Raw genomic sequence first — 20780 nt, forward strand, 5'->3', positions numbered from 1 at the left:
AGTGCTAGTAGATGAAACTAGGGTCGGTGTGAATATGAAGTTAATTAGAGCTATGGAGGCGGAATTTGAAGTCAAAGGGGTTTAGACTTAGCAGGATCAAGACTGAGTACATGCGATGCGACTTTAGTGGTGTTGGTGGCGAAGACGAAGATGTGTCAGTTTAGAAGGAAAGATAGTGCCCAAGAGGGACACCTTCCGTTACTTGGGATCAATGTTGAAAAGCAATGGTGATATCGACGATGATGTTGGCCACGGGTTCAAGGCATGGTGGATGAAGTGGCGGCAAGCATCTGGTACCCTATGTGACAAGAAGGTCCCACAAAAGCTAAAAGGTAAGTTCTATAGGGCGACAATGAGACCGACGATGCTTTATGAGGCAGAATGTTGGTCCATTAAAAGACAACATATCCAACAAATGATTGTCGCCGAGATGCGCATGCTACAGGGGATGTGCGTCCATAGAAGAAAGAACCAGATTAGGAACGAGATAATCCGCGATAGGCTAGGGTGGCATCGATCGACGAGAAGCTAGTCCAACACCGACAAATGGTTTGGGCATATCCAGCGAAGCCCTCCAGAAGCTCTCCTTAACGTTGGAGAGTTCTACAGAGTATGGAGGAGACTAGAAAGGGGCAGAGAACGACAAAAGTTTTGATGTGGGTGGAGGCGATTTAAAGAGGCTTGAGGGATTGGAATGTACCTGAAGTCTTAGCTCTTGATAGGACTACATGAAAATCATCGATCGGACTACATGGAGATCAGCGATCAATGTGCCAGAACCTTAGTTACTTGCTTTTTTATTTCTTTCTCCTTGTTTTGGTTTATTTTTTCTATTGGGTTTCATATCTAGCCTGCCCCAACTTGCTTGGGAAAAAAGCTTTGATGTTGTTGTTGTTACTAGTGCAGATGCTCCGGCTTGAAACTACATCGTCAGTGGGCATGCTTGCACAATGACCTACTATCTTGCGGACGATATCTATCCTTCGTGGTCAGCATTTGTAAATACCATCCCAAATCTAACAATAAGAAAGCAATATGTTTTGGCCATTGCTCAAGAGGCATGCCGAAAAAACGTTGAGAGAGTTTTCGGTGTTTTGCAAGCTCGTTTTGCAATTGTTCGAGGTCATGCTTGATTCTGGGATAAGAAAACCCTCAACAACATCATGAAGGCATGTGAGATTCTCCACAGCATGATCATCGAGGGCCAGAGAAATTTGGACTTGGAGTTCTTCTATGACAATGTTGGTAGTCGTCTCAGACCAACAAGAAATCAGGACCGGATCCAAGCATTTCTTGATGCGTATCGATGGATTGAAGGATGGATTGAAGGCAGTGCCATGCATAGCAACCTTGGAGATGATCTCATTTAGCACCACTGTCAATTGCATTGGCATTTTTTTTCCATTTTTATTCATTTGATTTCCTATTTATTCATGTGTGATTTGAACCATTATTTGCATTTCGGACCATTTGTTTTTTCTTTAATTATTTAGATTTAAACTATTGATATAATTGGATTATTTGTCATATTGTGTGATCTTTAAAACATCTATAAATTAGTTTATATTGTTGTCATGTTTACATCTGGTTATCCAAAATCACACATATGTGCTGAAATGCAGAAAAAATGTTTTAAAGTGTCGCACGGGCTCTGGCGAAACGGATCCCCAAATAAAACCCTAAAATAGGACATTTGCGGGATGTATTTCATCCAGGCCCGCATGACAAATTAAAACCATTTTGCAGTTAGGGCTGCAAGCGGCGCGGGATGCGGTGAAAGTTTTCCATTAGCCATGCACTAATTCTAATCAGATTTCATCACTTATTTTGATATAATTTGGCGTTTGTGGGACGCCCTTGTGACCTTATTTCTAGTGCTCTTATTAACTGACGGCCCTAGAGCTCCTTTCCAGCGGATGTGGGTTGGGGAAGATAGGATAGCGCTAGCCCAAGGAAATTTATTGGGTATATAGTAAAGGAAATTTCGTGGATACAGGTACTTCTGAACCTGATCAAACTTAGTTATAGATTAAGTTACATCGTGTACCGAACTTAAATTACAAAAATTTCAGGAGGAGGAACTTTTCTTTAAGCTGTTCATTCGAAACTTGTCATTTTTAGCTAAGCTACATAATTTCGAATTTGACTATGAAAATTAACACGCACTGTGGGTCCTCTATCGTAGAAATTTTTTCAGAATTTTGGGAGTGCTAAAATTACGAATTTTTGGATAGTAACTCGGGTTTATGAGTACCTAGGAGCCACTACATATTTTCGGAATATATAGGTGCAGAAAACAGACAAGATATAGTGGTTTGAATTGAATGCGCTTGAAAAGCAAAATAAAACGTTCGCGCTTGATCGAGCACAGGATGCCGACCAGCCGACGGTGGGCGAAATATAGATTGTTGAGAATTATCGAACAGGAAAGAACTCTGAACCAAACATCTCTAAACGCGTCTGTTCCCCATCCTATTTCTGCTATATCTCTTTCCTAGCATCGTCAGGAGATTGCAGTCTGCAGCATAGTTTTCGATTCTTCATTACCTCCGTCGATCGTGTATCCCAGTACAACGATCTAGCGTACGTGTATCTGCTTGGTTAAGCCAGGCGCATCATTCTGGACCTGTTGAGCAAATGCTACTATAATTTTCATGACTAACACCTACGGACCAGAGCATCGAATTCTGCAGAAAAATGTAAATCGGTTCTGAACTTTCAAATTTTCCGTATAACCGCTGAGGTAAATGATTTTGACTATCGATTCTACTCCTTGTTTCTCCTGTTACCTTAGAATTGGTCATGGAGATTCAGAGAAAAATTCGACTTGGTCACGTAGAATTAAAGAAAGGTTAGACATGGTCTTAGAGAAGCTGCGAGGCAGCTTTCAGACATTGACTTTCAGGCAACCCCATTTTGCTCTTCAGATTTTGATCCGGGCTTCCGATCTGCCAAACGGAAAAGCTATTTCCTTCCTACACACCACCGGCGGGCGGCGGCAGGCCAGGAAATGGCGGAGGAAATGAGCTCGCTGCCGGTGACCGGCGACATCCTGGCGGAGATCTTCCTCCTGCTGCCCACCCCGGCCGACCTCGTCCGCGCTTCCGCCGCCTGCGTCTCCTTCCGCTGCCTCGTCACCGACCGCGCCTTCCTCCGCCGCTTCCGCTCACTCCACGCCGCGCCCTTCCTCGGCTTCCTCAACTACGACGACTTCCACCCGGCGCTCCCGCCCCACCCCTCCGCGCCCGCCGCCCGCGCCGTCTCCCTCGCCGCCGACTTCTCCTACTCCTTCGTCCCGCCCCACGACTACACCTGGAAGGTCCGGGACGTCCGCGACGGCCGCGTCCTCCTCGTCCGCACCCTCTTGGACGACGACGAGGAGTCGCCGTCCCTCGTCTTCACGGACCTCGCGGTGTGCGACCCTCTGCACCGGCGGTGCCTCGAGCTTCCCTGATCCCCAAGGACCTGGCCGCTTCCGTGGAGCACCCGCCGCCACGCGTGGAATTCCAGCACTGGTGCGAGCCCTTCCTCGTCCCCCCATGCCAAAAGGATGATGCGGAAGAAACGTCCTTCAGAGTCATCTGGATGGCGCAGTGCAAAACCAAGCTGGTCGCCTTCCTATTCTCCTCAACCACCGGAGAATGGCGAGCCGTCGCGTCCCAGGGCTGGGCCGATCTGCTACCGGGCACTGGCGTGTCCACGGCATCCTCAAAGAGCCCTGTTTTCTTCACCCGGCAGTACGCCGGCGGCTGCTTCTACTGGGTGATGGACTGGAGAGAGAAGCTCCTCAGGCTGGACACCAAAACGATGGAGTTCTCCATCGCCGACCTCCCACCCGGCTGCCGGAGGCCACCGATCGCCATTGTGGATGCGGGGGGAGGCAGGCCCGGAATGTTCTCCGTCCGGGAAAATGTCGCGGCCGGCACGTTCGACCTCTACTACACCATCAGGCCAAACGACGATGGTCCTCAGAGGTCCAACAACCTGTGGCAGATGGAGAAAATTATTCCGTTGGATTCTGGGTACCAGTATTACCTGAGAAGCGCAACTGAGAGGTACCTGCTGCTGATAAGATCAGAAGAAGAGAGCTCACCGTTGCAGATGGCGGACGTGGAATGCTTCTCGCTGGACGTCAAGACCTTGCAGCTTCAGAGCGTGTGCAGACTGAAGCATCACATCCTGCGCGCGCACATATATGCCAACTTCCCACCATCGCTGTCGTCGCAGACAATCTGAAGCCGTAAGCTTTCTAATGCATTCTAATTATCTCCGTAGTAACTGCATAGCTATCACACAACTTGTATGATGCTATAGTTCACTATTCTAATACTACTAGGCAATTCTTGTTTAATTGATTGTGTTGATTTTTCCCGAGTTTGTGAGAAAGCAAATGTAACTCAGGAGCGACAGTATTTGCTTGTATGCTCAACAGTTATGACATAATGCCATTTTAAGATGATCAGACAAATAAATATGCAAGCGGTTCTTTTATATAATGTCACCGTGTGATGTAAGATGAACAATCGTGATAAGAAATATATCTGTGCTGAATCCCCCAAATTCGACTTTCAAGGATATAGGTACACTCCCAAAACTTTGCAAACAAAGCTATTTTGTAGGTGAGTTTTTATGGTTAGGTTAACAGAGAAGGAATTTAAGTTAAAATCAAATTTATATTTGGATTGGTTCAGCTAAATTCATATGAATTGTGCATCACTTATCACGTACACTATTCTTTTGATATACATAAGGACACAGAAGTTCCTGTCATGGTTGACTCATCGTAGAGTATCATCTGCAAATTTCTCATGATGTCGAAACAGATCCATTTAACTGGCATGCTTGCAATTTAGAGCGTGAATTATTACTCTGAATTGTATCAGGAATCAGTCTCCTGTATATGATGTCAGCAAAATCCACCTGGTCAAGTAGCAATTACTTGTGCTCAGAAGTCGGAAGCCATAGAATTTGAAATCAGCCTTTCAAGATCAGTTAGAAAGGTGGCAGACGCCCTTGTTTTTTCTTTTGAGACAATTTTTATTCACCCACCTGAATCTTTGTTCTAGAGGTCACATTTAATTGATTACCAGGCTTCTGATTGTGTCTGATTTAACTTTGTGATTCATTTCTTTATGTTTGCCTGGTTATCTCTGGCTATGTTTCCTAGTTGTACTATAAAATTGCGTTGATAAACACATAATTTGAGTGCTTGCTGTTGCATTTCTCAATTCAGTTGAGATCAATATTACCAGTAGGGCAAAAACTGCATTAAATTGAATATCTGCAGTTAGAGTTTATAATGCATTCAGTGTTTTTTAAAAGTCCTTGTATTTACATAATGCCATTATAAGATAATCAAACTAATACATATGTAAGTGGTTCTTTTATATAATGTCACTGTGTGATGTAACGTGAACACTCTTGATAAGAAATATATCTGCGTGGAACCCCCCAATTTCGGCTTTCATATGAATTGTGCATGACTTATCCTGTCCACTATTCTTTTGATATACATAAGGATACAGAAGTTCCTGTCATGGTTGACATAATTTCTCATGATGTCGACATAGATCCATTTAACTGGCATGCTTGCAATTTAGAGCCTTAAATGATTGTGTTGTTTTTATCCGAGTTTGTGGGAAAGAAAATGTTACTGAGAGGCAATATTATTTGCTTGATTAACAAGTAAGTAAGTAAATGAAAGGGTCTTAAACACCATATATATTTTTTTGTACCAGATACCCTTCCACCACTTGGGAGACTTCATGCGTGGGGCAGAAGTTATGAATGGACAGTATTGCCTTGTATAGGAAGCGGTAATTGTTTAACTATACTCCGAGTTTTTGTCCTTTTATATAATGCCACCGTGTGATGTAACGTGAACAATTGTGATAAAAATATATGTGAGCAGAACCCCCTAAATCCGGCTTTCAAAGGATGTAAGCACACTGCCAAAAACTTTCAAACAAAGGTTCATATCTTCCTATGATTTGATTGTGTTTCCTTGGTATATTGTGTGTTGCCTTGGCTCCAACTAGATAACAACTATTTTGTAGGAGAGTTTCAGAGAAGGAGTATAAGTTAAAGTCCAGTTTATATTTGGATTACTTCATCTAAATTCATTTGAATTAAGCATGACTGATCATGCTCATTATTCTTCTGATATACGGAGTATATAAGGACACAGAAGTTCCTTTCGTGGTCATTGTCTCATCTATAAATTTCTGGTGATATTGAAATAAATCCATTTAACTGGTACGGTTTCAATTTAGAGCCTGAATCATTTATATGAAATGTATCAGGAACCAATGTCATGCATATGCTACGAGCAAAATCAAACAGGTGAACTTGATCCTTAGTTTAATGGACTTAAAATTCAAGTAGCAATTACTTCCTGTGCTCAGAAGCCATTTAATTTGAATTCAGTTTTTCAAGATCGGTTAGAGGGTGTAAGCACCCTTATTTTTTGTTTGAGACAGTTGTGATGAATCTCTGTGTTGGAGGACACACGCTACTGATTTTGTGTGATTTAATTTTTTGATTCATTTCCTTATGTTTGCCTGGCTGTCTCTGGCTATTTTCCTAGTTGTACTATAAAATTACGTTGATAAACACATAATTCGAGTGCTTGGTGTCACATTTCTCAAATCAGTTGAGATCAATATTATAAACAATAGGACAAGAACTAAACTAAATGAATATCTGTAATTAGAGTTTGCAAGGCCTGTGTGGTTCTTTTGAAGTCCTTGTATTTATGCAATCTTACAGGTGTCTTTCTCATAAGTTTTACCAACTGTTATATTTTGCCACATACAGGATATATAACCCATTCATGTTCAATTCTCTGATTTACTGTCTTTCTTTGTCAGATTCAGTGGAGTTGTGGTCACTAGTGGGCACAAGAGCGAACATTCAAGTCCATAACTCAAAGTGACTAGTGCGATATTGTTGTATGGGGTGTGAGATCATGTGCCAGATTCTCATGGCCATGACTGCAGCTATTCTCGATTGAACTACCTGTCTCAGTTGTCTGGAAGGAGAAATCAAGATGGCCTCCGAGGTGGCAGCACCTGTAAGGACATCGTACACTTCCTCCACTGCAAAATTGAATTAAAGATACTGACGGAGGCATAAATTTTCTGGTTTATTGTTTTGGTGGCATCTGTTGTGTTCTGCGTTCTTTCATTTTACCCTGTTTGGCGTTCAATATTGTGTATCGTTTTCTGATAGTATCAGCTGTCCAATTGCATGGTCAGTGAGTAGTGAAACTGGAGGAGTAATGCCAGTTGAATGTAACACTTGAAATATCGTGTGCAAAAACTTACAGACAAGATTGAAAGATTATTATCACGGCTTCACTTTGTACATATTTTTGGCCACTGTGACTTGCAGCCAGTCCGGTTCTCACATTGTTTGACATATTTTCTGCCAGTTTTCACATTTAATTTAAAGATTATTTTCACTGTCGATTACTTCACCCCTGTGTTCGCTTCGTCTTAAGACTCATACAAGAGGTGCCCTCATACAATTTCTGAAATATTGTTATGGCAAAAACCTCTGACAACATGTTTTTCGTTATCACTGGGTAATCGATCCATGAGGGTCGCTTGGAAAAAAAGTCTTGAGGATGCTAATTCTGGACAACAGTTGGTGAAAAATGTAATACTAGTACTAAATTTACTGAGACATATTTCATCCAACTATAGAATAACAACAAACTACAGTTCTCCCCATGTCCATGTTTCTGAAAGTTGCAGCAAACAACCCATGTTTTCTTATATAAATGTCGCCTTTCTTGAAGCTAATAGCAGGTATGGCCTCTTCAGCACTATGCCACTGTGGCCTCTCTAGCTACGTGGGCTTCATGCTCTCTGTCCGCTGTTATGCAGTTCGTCTCCATCTTTTCTTTCTTTTCTGGAGAGTGGCTTTTGAAACTGCAGGAACACCTGGTTTTGAACGCAAAGCTTATTGGGTATTCTCCCGCGTGCAGCTGACGCCGACTCTGTCCGGCCGCGCGCGAAACCGACTTACGCCAGGACGCGCTTCCAAAAACAAGAAGTCCGATCCCGAGTCGAGAACGATGTGATTCACTTCCATATATTCATACGTAGCCAAGCATTCATCCGGCAAGCCCATCTCGATTCCCTTCTACTCACACGCCCTAGCTCGTCTCGATCGCATCGCCTTCGATCATGGACAGCCTCGCTGAGGCCGCCGCCAACTGCCGCTGCAGCCGCGTCGTCTACGTCGGCAACATCGCCTTCCACGCCGCCGACAAGGAGGTCCGCGACGCCTGCGAGCTCATCGGCCCCGTCCGCTCCTTCCACCTCGCCGCCGACGCCGCCACGGGCAAGCGCAAGGGCTACGCCTTCGTCGAGTACGCCGACGACGCCACGGCGCAGAGCGCATGCCGCAACCTGCACGGCCACCTCCTGCGCGGCCGCGAGCTGCGCGTCGGCCTCGCCGGGAGGACCGGAGGGAGGCGCCGCGGCGACCACGACCCCGTCGGCATGGACGACGCCATCCACGCCGCCTCCCTCGTCGACTTCTCCGGGCAGCGCCACGCCGCCGCCGTCGCCTCCGTCACGCGGTATCTGGCGGGCCTGTCCAGGCACCAGCTGCGGGAAGCCGCGGCCGCGTTCGAGACCAACAAGCTTCTCAAGGACACCGCCATGGAGATGGTGCAGCGCCTGCTCGACATGGCGGCCGCCGACGCTGCCGCCGAGGAGGCGAAGAGGAAGAGGCGGGAGAGCGCCTCTGCTGCGACGGCCGACGATCACCGCGCCAAGATGAGGATGCTGGAGGACGGCGGGAAGGCCACGCCGGTGCCCGCTGGAGTTGCCTGCGTCTGAGAGACCATGCCGCAGCAACTGCTTCTTCCTGATTAGTCTTGTTTTACTAGTTCATTTTTGGTGCTGTGTAGATCATCAGGCGAAACAAAACATGTGTACTGTGTAATGTCACACCATCTATTGATGATAATGCAAAATTTCCTTCTTTAGCATCCAGTTTTTTCTGTTCGCGAATTCCTCTTCTTTCTTGGTTTTCTTTCTTGTACTATTAGTATGAACTTGGTTACTCCCTCCGTCCCGTGGAAAGTGTCGGGAGCTCTGTATAAATGTAAATTTACGAAAACCCTCTTATAATTACAGTTCTTCTCCGATCAGGTCCTTCATTCTGAAACCAAAGATCGCATCTGTCTCCAGCCTTCCTGGCCGTCCGCGGCCCCCCGCCGCCGCACGCCTCGGCCATCACTCGCCGTCCGCGGCCCCCGCCGCCGCACGCCTCAGCCATCACTCGCCGTCCGCAGATCCCTCCGCTCGAGGAGGATCTCCCCTATGTCCTCGTTTCCTTCGATCGACCTGGAACTCCGCTATGTCGGAGTACTACAGATGAACTTTTCTAGGCCCGAAGCTTCGAATCAAAAGCAGACTCAAGTTGAGAAATGGATCTTCTCCAATTTTTTACAACGCTCACAACAACGTTAGACGCCACAACAGATGGCTCAAGATCACAATCATCAGACCCGTGAAATCACAGATTAAAGAATTGTCAAACATTACTTCTGTCCCACCAATCCCATCAGAGAGAAATGCCATCAAAATCGACCTAAAAGTTCAAATCAAACAAACCAAAACCACCATCCAAGACATTCCTGGGCAGAAACAATCAATTAATAAAATGCCCATGTACCAGTGTATGCTTCCTAATTCCTACTGCACTGCTAATAATGCACAAATATTACAAGACCGTACGACCAAGATATGCTTCCTAGGTTACAACGCTGGCCATTGTTCATCCGTTATATACCTTCTGACACATTTCCAGATTTTCCATTCGCATTTGATCAGGAGCTCGGAGGAGCAGAGCTGGGTATCTTGAAATGCTTCTTTACATAATGTGATGCCTCTGAATCATTTCTGTGGCACAACACCCTGAGCAAGGTTTTGGCGTCACCTCCCAATTTGCTTTTGCCTCCTTGAGTAACTTCTCGTAGATCATCAATAAGCACGCGGGTCTGGGAGAGAGAGAACATAAGAAATGTCATCTGGTCATTCAAAAATATGATTACAGCAAAGACAAGTGATTTCTTATACTACAGCAATCCCCAGTCCCAAGTTTCGATAAGTCGACGGCGTGTATGCTTCTTTTAAAACCAACACACTGCTTAGCTGTCTCTGATGCAATTACAGAATTTTTGCTAGAATTCAACTAGGGCCAGTTTGAAGATAAAGAAAATAGCTCAGGAGCCTCTACCATAATGAAAGAAGGCAACGCTGACAGTTTCCGTAAAAAAATTAGCTAAGTTCACTCCAGTGGGCACGTACAGACTATACCTAATAATTGGAGATACGGTAAAAGGTAATTATGGATGGTGCACTTGTAGAATATAGAGTCTAGAGTTTAACGGATCCAAAGTCTATGGTCCAATTCCCCCGAACCCCGAAAGGTTCATGAGAAGTTTAATTCAAAGTTTACCTCTTGCTTGATCAGATTTATTACAGGACGAACGCGTGAGACCAAATTCTCAACAGTTCCACGGGGGAGCCCATCTCCACCAGATATGAAGAATTCCTACAGAAAACAAGAAGTAACTTTTTTTAGGTAAGCACACAAATAGTCAGTACGAGTTAAGACAACAGTTTATTGGTCAGACAGTAAAGACAGGGTGATATTGAACATATATTACAGACTTATGATAATCATGTCAGTTATAAAACAATACCACCGCCACTGCACACAAGGTGTCCCTTGTATGTAAAATAAAAGCAGCCAAGATGTCTTAAGACAACAATATACCTTCAGAATTTCAAGATCTTCCTCCAAAAGAGGGGCATCATTTGGAGAGAAGACACGTGTAGGACCTCCATCTAGTATTACACGAAGTAAGCCATCCTATGAAAGATAAATGACGTTAAATTATAATTCAAAAATTGTTACAGCATCTCACTAATTTTAATAGCCGAAAATTATCACCAGGGATGCTTGCAGAAGCCCTGTAACCACACGATCCCGCAGTTGCTCCACAATGACATCACAAAGTTGATTAAGTACCTAAAGATCGAGCATTGACATCAAATACATGACATTTAGTTCAACAGAAGCTTACTGACCGGACAGCAAATGAAAAACCTTTACTAAGATATTCTAATAAGCGGTAAAAACTATGCCTGTCCAAAGTTTGAGGTAACAGCATATGCTAAGCATTTGGCCACACCCAGTTTCTGACATAATACAGCTATCCATATACTTTCTCACAAAAACAGAATATACTACAAATAAATATGCATGGCATGGATTAGGGCATGCTTGGGTTGCATTCAAATGTAGAAGTGCCCATAAACATAACACATAAAGCTGAATTGTTGCAGTCAAATATTGCTTTGCATGCCGGTCCAAAAATATTAACAGGCAGAGTTCTGTATAAAGGTTAGCCAGATACGTAGCTAGCCAACACAAGGTAATGGATAGAAAAAATGAGTTGACATGCCAGCTATCACATCAAATGATGCAAACTTATGAACATACCAAATCAAGCACTTCCACAATAGTGTCCAGTCGAGCTTGGGGAACACTGTTTTTGTATAAGTTGTCGATGAATGGCTGTTGCAGGTCCCAGAATATGACCTTTAACCCTACAAATGGAGAGCGCATATACGTTAACAGAATGGTCCCAGAATAAGATGCACACTTTAACATTGATGAGCTGCCAGCTTCCCAGTACAAGTGGTGAGCGCATGCATATTTTCTTACCTGTAAATTCACATACCCGATCAATAGCAGCATTGATTTCTTTTCTACTGCCATCAAATTGATTCTTCTGATTGGAGACAACACTCTTTGATTTTCCGCTCATTGATCGTCCTAACACAGTTAAATATTACAAAGAAAATTCAGTTTGATCTAATGGACTATGCCAAACAGAGTAATTGGCAATCCTTCCAGAGGATCTAACAGATAAACTAATTGCTATATTTTAAGGCGCACTTACTGATGTTAATGTTGTCACTTTTCCTTCTAGCCCACCGTTCACTTATGCTGTCCTCCAACTTGCCTAGATGGCTTATACCATACTGTTTGCATATTCATAAAAAAGCTTCGAGTTCAGAAACTCTGACGGTAATAAAAATGAACAATAAATAGGAAGAAAGTCAAATATCAAAAGAACGTCATGGGTCCTGTTGTGTAAATCATGGCAGCAGCTAGTAACAGCTATTGCCTCCATACTAGAATACTGCTTTAAGTCCAGAACTATCAGTATGATCAATAGCAAATTTCTCCACTTAGTGTAAAATTATGTTGCTGATAAATCATTAATAATAGCTACTTTCGAAAAGGAACAGCGTCAAACAAGGAACCATGAAAGATACAGCTACCTACATAGATATATTTAATGGGGCGTATGATGTATCAGGCTGGTAGCATAATCACAAACTCCATGTCTGAAGTACAAAAAAATTAAGGAAATGCTGCTCCAGCGTCAATGCCAATCATTCCAAAATATATCTTCTATGACAATAGGTATGTTTTTCTTCTCATTTACATCTTTGTGTACCATAAATTGCTCAGGAACTTGATAAGTTGTTCCACATAAAAGCAACGTAGCGGCATCAGTTAGAAGAAACTCACATATAGACTGTTAAGCCGCACACAGAGCTTTGACATTGTAAGTTGAACAATTTCACTTGCTTTCTTCTCATCAACGGTTCTAACTTCCGGGATTTCCTTTTTTACAAAAGCTTTGATCCCAAGCTCCTTTTTATATCGAGTAAGAACAGGAACAGGTGGAACTAAATCTTCTTTATCAACTGCAGGCACACAAAACCATTTTTTCTTAGAACCTAGATAAATAAAGAGCGTTCAACCAAAGCATAAGTGTTTTAAAAAAAGGACATAAGCATCTTTTGTCCATCCTAGATACGACCGTCAATCTAAAGCATGATTTTATACTACGTATTCTGATGCAAGAGAATATTTTCCTTTCAAATCAATTGATAGGAAATAAATGTGAAGGAATAAATAAATAACATGCAGCAAGAAGATAAGTAGAAAAGTACTTTAGGAGAAATATAAACGTGAAGATGCAAACCTATGGGTCCAATAGCAAGTTGTGTATAAATTTGAAATGCCTTGTCGATACCACGACAGAGGCTATTTAGCTCGCTAATTCGCATGGGAACCTTGAATGCAAAAAACTGATCTGCAGTCTGCAATACATCACAAGTAACAAAAATTAATTTCACAAAGGCAGCGTGATTATCAGGCACAAATCATATCTGAAACCATTAAGGCATTTTTTAAAGTAACTTCGAGATATTGTGGCATATAAGAGAAACAACATCGAAGATTAACCTATAAGGAGATAATTAATTAACAAAATTTAAAGAGATAATGAAGGACAAGAGGAACACCTCTTCTATGATTCTATAGACTTCTACTATAGAACCCCCATGCCGTTGTTGAGGGGATATAGGATCCCAAGCCTGTCAAGCATAAAGTTTAGCATGGAGAAAATGTTGCAGAAAATTTCAGAACAACACTCGATGAGTACCAAAGTAATGTTTGAAAGCAGACAGGTCACAGGCAAAGATAAATTGTAACTAGCAGCAGTAAAACAAAATACATTATCATACCCAGTAAGATGCCTATACAAACTCGCAAACAGAGTCATATTCAAAATAAATGTTATTTTGGCAATTAATGTGTTAACCTCTTGTTCAGCAGCCCTTTTAACCCAAGTTTCAATTCTCTCCAGTTGCCCATTCACCCAGCGTAGAACAACCGTGCCAGATTTACTTTCAATCTGAGATAAAATTAAAGTAGAGAATCAGCGTTGAACAACACAATAAGCAATCCCAGCAAATAATAATGGATGATGCACAAAAATGGCATGAACATGGCATACATCCAAGCAATTTAAAATTTGGTTGTTTGTAGTCAAGGAAGATAAGATCTAACCTGGTAAGGAGCTAGCTTTTGTTTACATATACTGTCCAAACCATCTTCACCCACAACAGAAGCCATCACAGACATTATGTACTGCTCGAGAGAATCAGCTGCCGGAAATACAGAAACTACATCCTCCGTAAGATGCTCAGCATGCTCAAGAAAAGGTCTCTGGCACAACAACTTAATGTAAGCATGTAGTACAGACATTATGATGGATTTAGCAGTCATCTATACCTTACCAATTTGTTCCCATAAAGTTTATGGAGAAGGGAAGCAGAAAGAACAGTGGCCTGTGGATGCCATCTTGACAAAACTGGCGAAAAAATGTCTGTATCTTTCTTCAGAAGCTTCTTTGTCTCATCAGCTAGAGATGCTAAAACATGCTCATGTGCCGTGTCTGCTTTAACCTCTACAGAATGTGCAATCTGAAACAATACAAAAAATGATCTATATAATGTTGACATATTAGACAGAACTAGAAAAGTATTTGACATACTACTATACAAATACAGATTGTGCATTTGTACTATCTGGATATGGATGATGTCCACTTCAGATGCAGACATGGCTTTCTGATCTAGTACACTAAAAAAACTAATGGTCTCACCAGAATAAATAGTTACAATTATCAGTACAAACATGACGGTTTAGAGTCTAGAATTTATATTTTCTGATATGCAGACGAAAGCTCTGTCCTGTCATTGACCATGTGCTTACACTCTTACACGCATATAGAGTATGAATATTTCCTAGAAGGCCTCATGTCATAGTGTCATACTGACTTCCGAGAAATATAGTGACCAGGAAAGACCAAAATAAATCTTCTATACAAAAATGCCAAAAGGTATACACAATTTTGGGGAAAAACAAAAATACAATCCTAAAGATTCTCGGATGTTTAAGCTTGGGTATCTCCTCTTCCTAATAAATGCAACTAAGTTCATAACACATTTTTCCATATACAAGAAGACAAATCGATGATCGAACACCTCTAACTGCAAACAATCTTGCCAATAGTGGAAACAATGGTATTACGGTTTCTATGAGTCAAGGTGATCAAATACAACACAACAACTCCAATATACGCATACATGAGCAACATTCACGGTCCCACATAAACAGGCATGCGTGAGTAAGTGATCTTATTATATCCATCTCATGGTAAAATGAAAAAAAATCAGCAAATAAATAAAATCAGCAATATTAAGCTATACTACCAAAAGAATAACTGAAGCTGCAAATAAGGTCACCTTAACGAAAGCACTTTTGACAGAAGATGTGATGTAACGCTCAATCTGGTCTCGATCAGGTGACTCCATTGCCTGATGCACAAAAGTAGTATACGGGGTGAAATCAGATTTTCTATATGTGCAAACAGTAGCGTAAGTTCTGTTTTCCACATTCTGCAGTGCTTGCTATTGATAAAACAAGGTTGCCACTGTATACTGCCACAGCTTAGAAGGCAAGGAGTGTGGGGACCATTTTGTGAGGAACTCCACTAGATCGATTTGTAGTCAAGCGATTTTTGCAAGAGAAATTCCTGGATGCATTGGTGCTTATATGTACGCAAGTCGCACACAGACGGTTCAATATTAATATTAAAAATGCTATTTAAGATGACAAGTGAAGGATTTAAGGTTTCAGCACCTTGTCATTTTCTTCACCAAGGATCCGCCTAGTGAGCATTGCCACTGTTACGATATCAGCCAACATATTGGGACCCTGCAGATGTAAAGACAAATTTGATGTGGCCATGCATGTTACGGTGCACATGAGAAAACCAGGATAGAGAAAAACCAAACCTCGGAGAACTGCAGGTGATAATCATTCAATTTCTTGTCCACCCATTTTTGAACTGGAGACAGGAAAGACTGAAAAAACGTGAAGTCCTGACAGCTATCATCGGCATCAACAGAACTGCGTAGACTTTTCAGGTGTAATCGCTCTTGTGGACCACGCTGTTCCTTCAAGGGTATTTTCCTCAAATGCTCAATCACAACTTTCAGGAGTCCTTGTTCACCTGTAAAAACAAACTGTGTTGCAGATGCTACATTAATTGCCATACTATTATGATGGTGACTCAACTCATGAGCAAATAAATCAGTAGCACATTACTGAACAATACTATATTTAGTCCAGTATGGTTTATGCAAGAGCATCTTTTGATCTAATAATAAACATGATCCAGTCCAAGTGGTTACTGGTTATAGATATGATTCACCACTTAAACGATAATCGTACATCATAACAGACTTGCATTTTTAGGGAAAGCAATCATTTCCATAAAATGGTGAAGGCAAAATGGGAGTTTGGAATCAATCTTTTTTTTCCAGATTATGGTCTCTGATACTATTGGGTTTCATATCCATAGGAATGGCTGGTTTTTACATCAGCTCGCCAAGCCTATCACACCCTCCTCCTTTGATTGCTACAGGTCTTTGTTGGGTTTCATCGCTAGCCTACCTGAACTTTCTTGGGACAAAAGGCTTTGTGGTTGTTGTGGTAACTGTCTCTGACACTGAAGAGAAAAGGCTAGAGAAAAATACAAGATGCAAGAATCCAGAAACACATCTGATTGTTGTTGAAGAGAACTATATATTTAAGGCGCAGTGGCGGAGTTAGCCCCTCGCTGGAACCTGGGCAGAAACTTGCTGCTGCATCGGTAAACTTTTGCCCAAACAAACAGTATGTGAAACTCTAAGCTACCTCAGTTTTCTAGTGGAAGATCAAGGGCAGAGACAGGGCAGCTGCCCAGTTTCGCAAGTGGCTCCGCCACTATAAAGGCCAACAACAGCACGGGCACAAAATATTCGAAGGATAATATCTTACTCCTCGATTATTGTTTTACCTGTCGAAATAACACCCATGCATAGCATGTATCATGAATTGTCTCCGTGATTCCTAGTATCCGCCAAGTTGACTTTAGGAGTTCAAGGATTTCTTCCACCTCCTGGCGTATTAAAGCAAAAGAATGTAAGAGAAATATTGAAACCGACAGCATGGACAGCAGAATATGATAGACAAGGATTTGAAGTACTGGCCTCTGTAAGTTTTCCCTCATCTAAGATGTCAAAAACACTGCCGAGCATTTTTTCATACAAGGCGGCATTCAGATGGTAACCATCAGCCCAATGACAAACTTCACCAGTAAGATCACCCCGAGCAGGCCTTTCAGAGAAAGATGTGGCAACTTCTCTCAGTGATCGTAGGCATTCTGTACGTTGAACCTCCGCAGCAGATGGTGGAAGGGACTAGCAAAAGATATGACACAATAACCTCCATTTAGTGTATATTCTGTATGTCGCTTATTTAATTAAATAAATCAACCATATGAACTGACTGGGGTACGCATAAAACCTCAGATTCTTCAATCTTCCTGAAAAGGTTCCTTAGCTCGTTGACTTTTCGACCTAACTCTCCAAATCCAACAACAGGATGGTTTATTAGGCCCTCCTCCAGCATGTTTAGCTAACCAAAGACACAAAAGCAATTATACTGTTAAGTCATGCAACAATAGTCCAAAATCATTAAAGCACTAATGGATGGCTAACCTGTCTTTTCTGCCAACGAAGATATGCCTTCATGTCAGAAAATTCAGCTCTAGATATACAGCACAATAGTTCCAGCGGAATCAATAGATTGTCCATCCGTTTCCCGACTTTACCCACCATAGCATTGAGTAGTCCTTGTCTAGTCCTAATATCCATGGACTCGGTTATCTATTCAAAAGCAGAGGGGTGAAGGAGGTAAGCACAGCAGATTAGCATCCTGAGTATGAACAAATCTGGTTGTACACAAACATATTAAGAAAAGGAACAACAATCTTAAACTCAAAGAGTTGCTCTAGAGTTCTTTTTGAGAAGTTGCACTACAAATATAAGACAATGGTGTTCAAATGTACAAATAAAAGCTCAACCGAGTGCAGTAAATACAAAGTACAGAATAACAGAAAACACAAAGGTGGAGTTTTTTCTATTGAAGTATTCATCAAGAACAGATAGGTAAGACAACCCACCTCAAGTTGCGCTCTCAAGATTTCAAGCAAACCAACTAAACCTGGTTGCCGCTGAGTATGTGATTCAACACTTTCACTCTTACTACGGCCAAGTTTCCTCATTAATCTGTGTCTCTTCTCTTTCTTCTTTTCTTTCTTTGGAACTATAAGCCCCCTATAAGCCAGCTGGGATAGGTTAGTACTATGATACTCATGGAAACTTGTGATCTTCTAATTAAAATAATAGCTTTTCACAGTGAGCTGTGCAGGCTTACCCTGAAGCACCAGCAGCAGCAACAAGGATTTCATATGCTGTTTCACGAAGATCATCATCTGTAATACCTGGAAAAATAAATAGTTATTGTTTTCCAATAACTTTCTTTACCAGATAATTCATAATTTAGAGTCAAACAAGCTTAAGAAGAGAACAACAATGACCTAGTTATTCCAATAACTAAAGAAAATGCCTTTGCTTTCTTTATCCAGTACTTCATACTTACGAACAAACATGTTAAAGTAACTGGAGCGCACAATGACAACCAAGTTATTTCGAAACTATAATGAACACCTTCAGGTGATTAAGAATACCAAATAAATAATTAGTGCATCAGTAGCAAGCTAGGAGGAGACAACCAACAAAACGCACTTCAAGGGAAAAGGAACAGATGAAGATCATCGAGACGTCTCTAGTAGCAATAGCATGATGATTATTTTAAGGAACATACGATATGGCTAGTTAACTTCTATTATCAGACATGCGATACTGATAGTTGTTAAGTAATAACTATTACCTGTTTCAAATAATGGTAACCGCAATGATAGATCGTTGGCATCGGTTTGATGCCTTCTAGAAGCCCTTCGGCTATCGAATTCATCTTCTTCATCCTCAAAGTCTTCAATGTCATCTATGGTTAATTCCTTCTCAGTGGGAGAGTCCAATGATAGTGATTTCGGCAGGTTTGCAACTGGTAATGGCACAGGAATCTGTGGTTGTTCGACAACTGGTGGTGGTATCACAACTGGTGATGGTGCGGTGGCAGGGACAGGGGGTGGTTCTCTTGCTGGTGGTGATCCAGAATATTCGGGTTTTGTAAGTAAATAAAACTCTTCCACAGTTCCCGTGTTAGCCTGGAAAAAAACAGATTTGAGGCAAATGAATGCTTGAATTTTAGTGGCTCTGAACATGGTCTGCAAAACATATCAAATAAGCATGTAGCTGAATATGAAATATTCTATATCAAAATTTGAAAGGTCATACAAAAATACACGTATGAGAAGATGTTAGGTATCTGTGGGTATTCAGCAGAATGATTAGTAAAGTAAGACATGCAGCACTTATCGTGAATGTTCCTAAAGCATATCAGTCCTACTTTGCGAAATGGAAATTTCTTAGAAAAAAAAAGAACAATACAAGAAGAAACCATAGGTGTACTCACGACATTAGGGTAATCAAGGCTGTCATGGTAAAGCCGGATGGCATCTCCAAGGTCAAGTGGATGCCCTGTCACATCAGAGGATTATCAGCATGTACGAGAACTGCCAAAGCGGGATACTAGAATGGTGAAGGCTACAGCTGCTTCACCTTTCTTGACGCAGTTGAGGACATAATCGACACAGACTTGATCGATATCCACATCGTCCAAAGAGATTGCGCCGGGAGGCATTACAACTTTCTTGATCAAGTTACCAGACAGGATGTAGTTGAGCAGCACATGGCGATCGCGGCGATAGCGCTGCAGCAGCTCAACAGCGTTTTCTCTGCTCAAGTTGAAACACGGTGAACTTAGTTTACTTACAACTCGTGTTAACATCTGCTACTATATGTTGTGAAGCGATCATTACTCATCCATATTGCGTGCAGTGCAGGGGAGACAAGAAAAGCTGAGGAAGTACTACGAATTGGTTGTTGTCAGCATAATGAACCTGAGGACGGAAAGAAGGTATGAAATGTTGATTACATGACGCAACAAGAGGATGGAAATGGTTGGCACAGGTGTTTACATAAGAAAAATAATAATTTTGAGTGAGCTTCAAATCATCTCGTACAGTTGGTGCGTTATGCCTGTCCAGAGAAGCAGGCAGGAAAGCTGGCCATCCAGTTGCTCTAGATTTTGGTGGTCAAACCGACCAGCATATAATGGAGGAAGAAGAGGCGCGTACTGACCGAAAGGCTTCGGCGGAGGTGCGGGGGACTCGCCGGCGGTGGAGATCCAGGCAGGGAAAGTTGAGGGGTTGCTGCTGCGACGGCGAGAGGTGGAGATGGGAAGGAGGGGAAGGCGACGAGTGGCGGTAATGGGGATCCGGGGGCGGAGAGGGGTGCGGCGGCAGAGATCCGAAGGAGGAGGGGGCGCAGCTGGGGGTATCGGGAAAGGCAGCAGTGGAGCCAAGAGTTCAGGAATTTTCAGAGTTCAGAGTAGAGAGGATTTTTTTTTGTTGAAAGTTCAGACTAGAGTTGGGGGAGGAAGGAGGGGCCTTGGGAAAGACGTTACTGCCCCCGTGGCAAACTTGCAATTTCTGCCATCATTTATGTTTGTACAGGCCGCCACAACCCATCTCCAGGCTGTTGGTGCTCTCCTCCCCCGTTCGTTCACGGCATGGGCGGAGAGCAGCGCCGCCGGCCGCCGGCCACAGGAAGAAGACAACGCCAAAAGGGCGTGACCCGCCGAAGACCGAGTCTTTCTCGTGGCACCACGCCGATAGCCGCACCTAGGCGGAGAAGGGCCGGCGGCGGCGGGCGGGAGGAGGTCGGGGGGCGGGGGCGGCGGACGGGACGAGGGGCGGGGAGTAGCAGCCGAAGGGTGCAGCGACCGGGAACTTACAGGTCGCGGTGGCAGGA

General features: G+C 42.7%; 2 protein-coding genes and 1 pseudogene across 4 annotated transcripts; 2 read left to right on the top strand and 1 right to left on the bottom strand.

Annotated features, from left to right (window-relative positions):
• The first annotated feature begins 211 nt into the window (after positions 1 to 211).
• On the top strand, positions 212 to 7358 carry LOC124673669 (annotated as a pseudogene).
• Positions 7359 to 8192: 834 nt separating this feature from the next.
• LOC124673670 (splicing factor U2af large subunit A-like) lies at positions 8193 to 8852 on the top strand. The gene has a single exon (XM_047209704.1). It carries the CDS (start codon positions 8193 to 8195, stop codon positions 8850 to 8852), a length of 660 nt encoding a protein of 219 aa, XP_047065660.1.
• Positions 8853 to 9589: 737 nt separating this feature from the next.
• LOC124670741 (protein unc-13 homolog) lies at positions 9590 to 20347 on the bottom strand. Of its 3 annotated transcripts, none has more exons than XM_047207214.1 (27): positions 20109 to 20347; positions 19787 to 19867; positions 19527 to 19702; positions 19381 to 19445; positions 18736 to 19072; positions 18220 to 18286; positions 17966 to 18119; positions 17502 to 17669; positions 17308 to 17418; positions 16992 to 17201; positions 16799 to 16900; positions 15753 to 15983; positions 15598 to 15672; positions 15201 to 15272; positions 14190 to 14375; positions 13960 to 14118; positions 13712 to 13804; positions 13413 to 13484; positions 13091 to 13208; positions 12631 to 12809; positions 11993 to 12074; positions 11755 to 11865; positions 11530 to 11636; positions 10978 to 11055; positions 10801 to 10896; positions 10480 to 10575; positions 9590 to 10018 (listed from the first exon to the last, which is right to left on the bottom strand). In XM_047207214.1, the coding sequence occupies exons 2-27, from the start codon at positions 19792 to 19794 to the stop codon at positions 9848 to 9850; spliced, it is 3324 nt and encodes a 1107-aa protein (XP_047063170.1). In that variant the 5' UTR covers positions 19795 to 19867; positions 20109 to 20347; the 3' UTR covers positions 9590 to 9847. The 3 variants fall into 3 exon arrangements, with proteins under 3 accessions (XP_047063170.1, XP_047063171.1, XP_047063172.1); XM_047207215.1 differs by lacking the exon at positions 20109 to 20347 and adding an exon at positions 19991 to 20102; XM_047207216.1 differs by lacking the exon at positions 20109 to 20347 and adding an exon at positions 19946 to 19965.
• Positions 20348 to 20780: the final 433 nt, after the last annotated feature.

The sequence above is a fragment of the Lolium rigidum genome, chromosome 7, assembly GCF_022539505.1.
Source record: "Lolium rigidum isolate FL_2022 chromosome 7, APGP_CSIRO_Lrig_0.1, whole genome shotgun sequence".
Lineage (NCBI taxonomy): Eukaryota > Viridiplantae > Streptophyta > Magnoliopsida > Poales > Poaceae > Lolium > Lolium rigidum.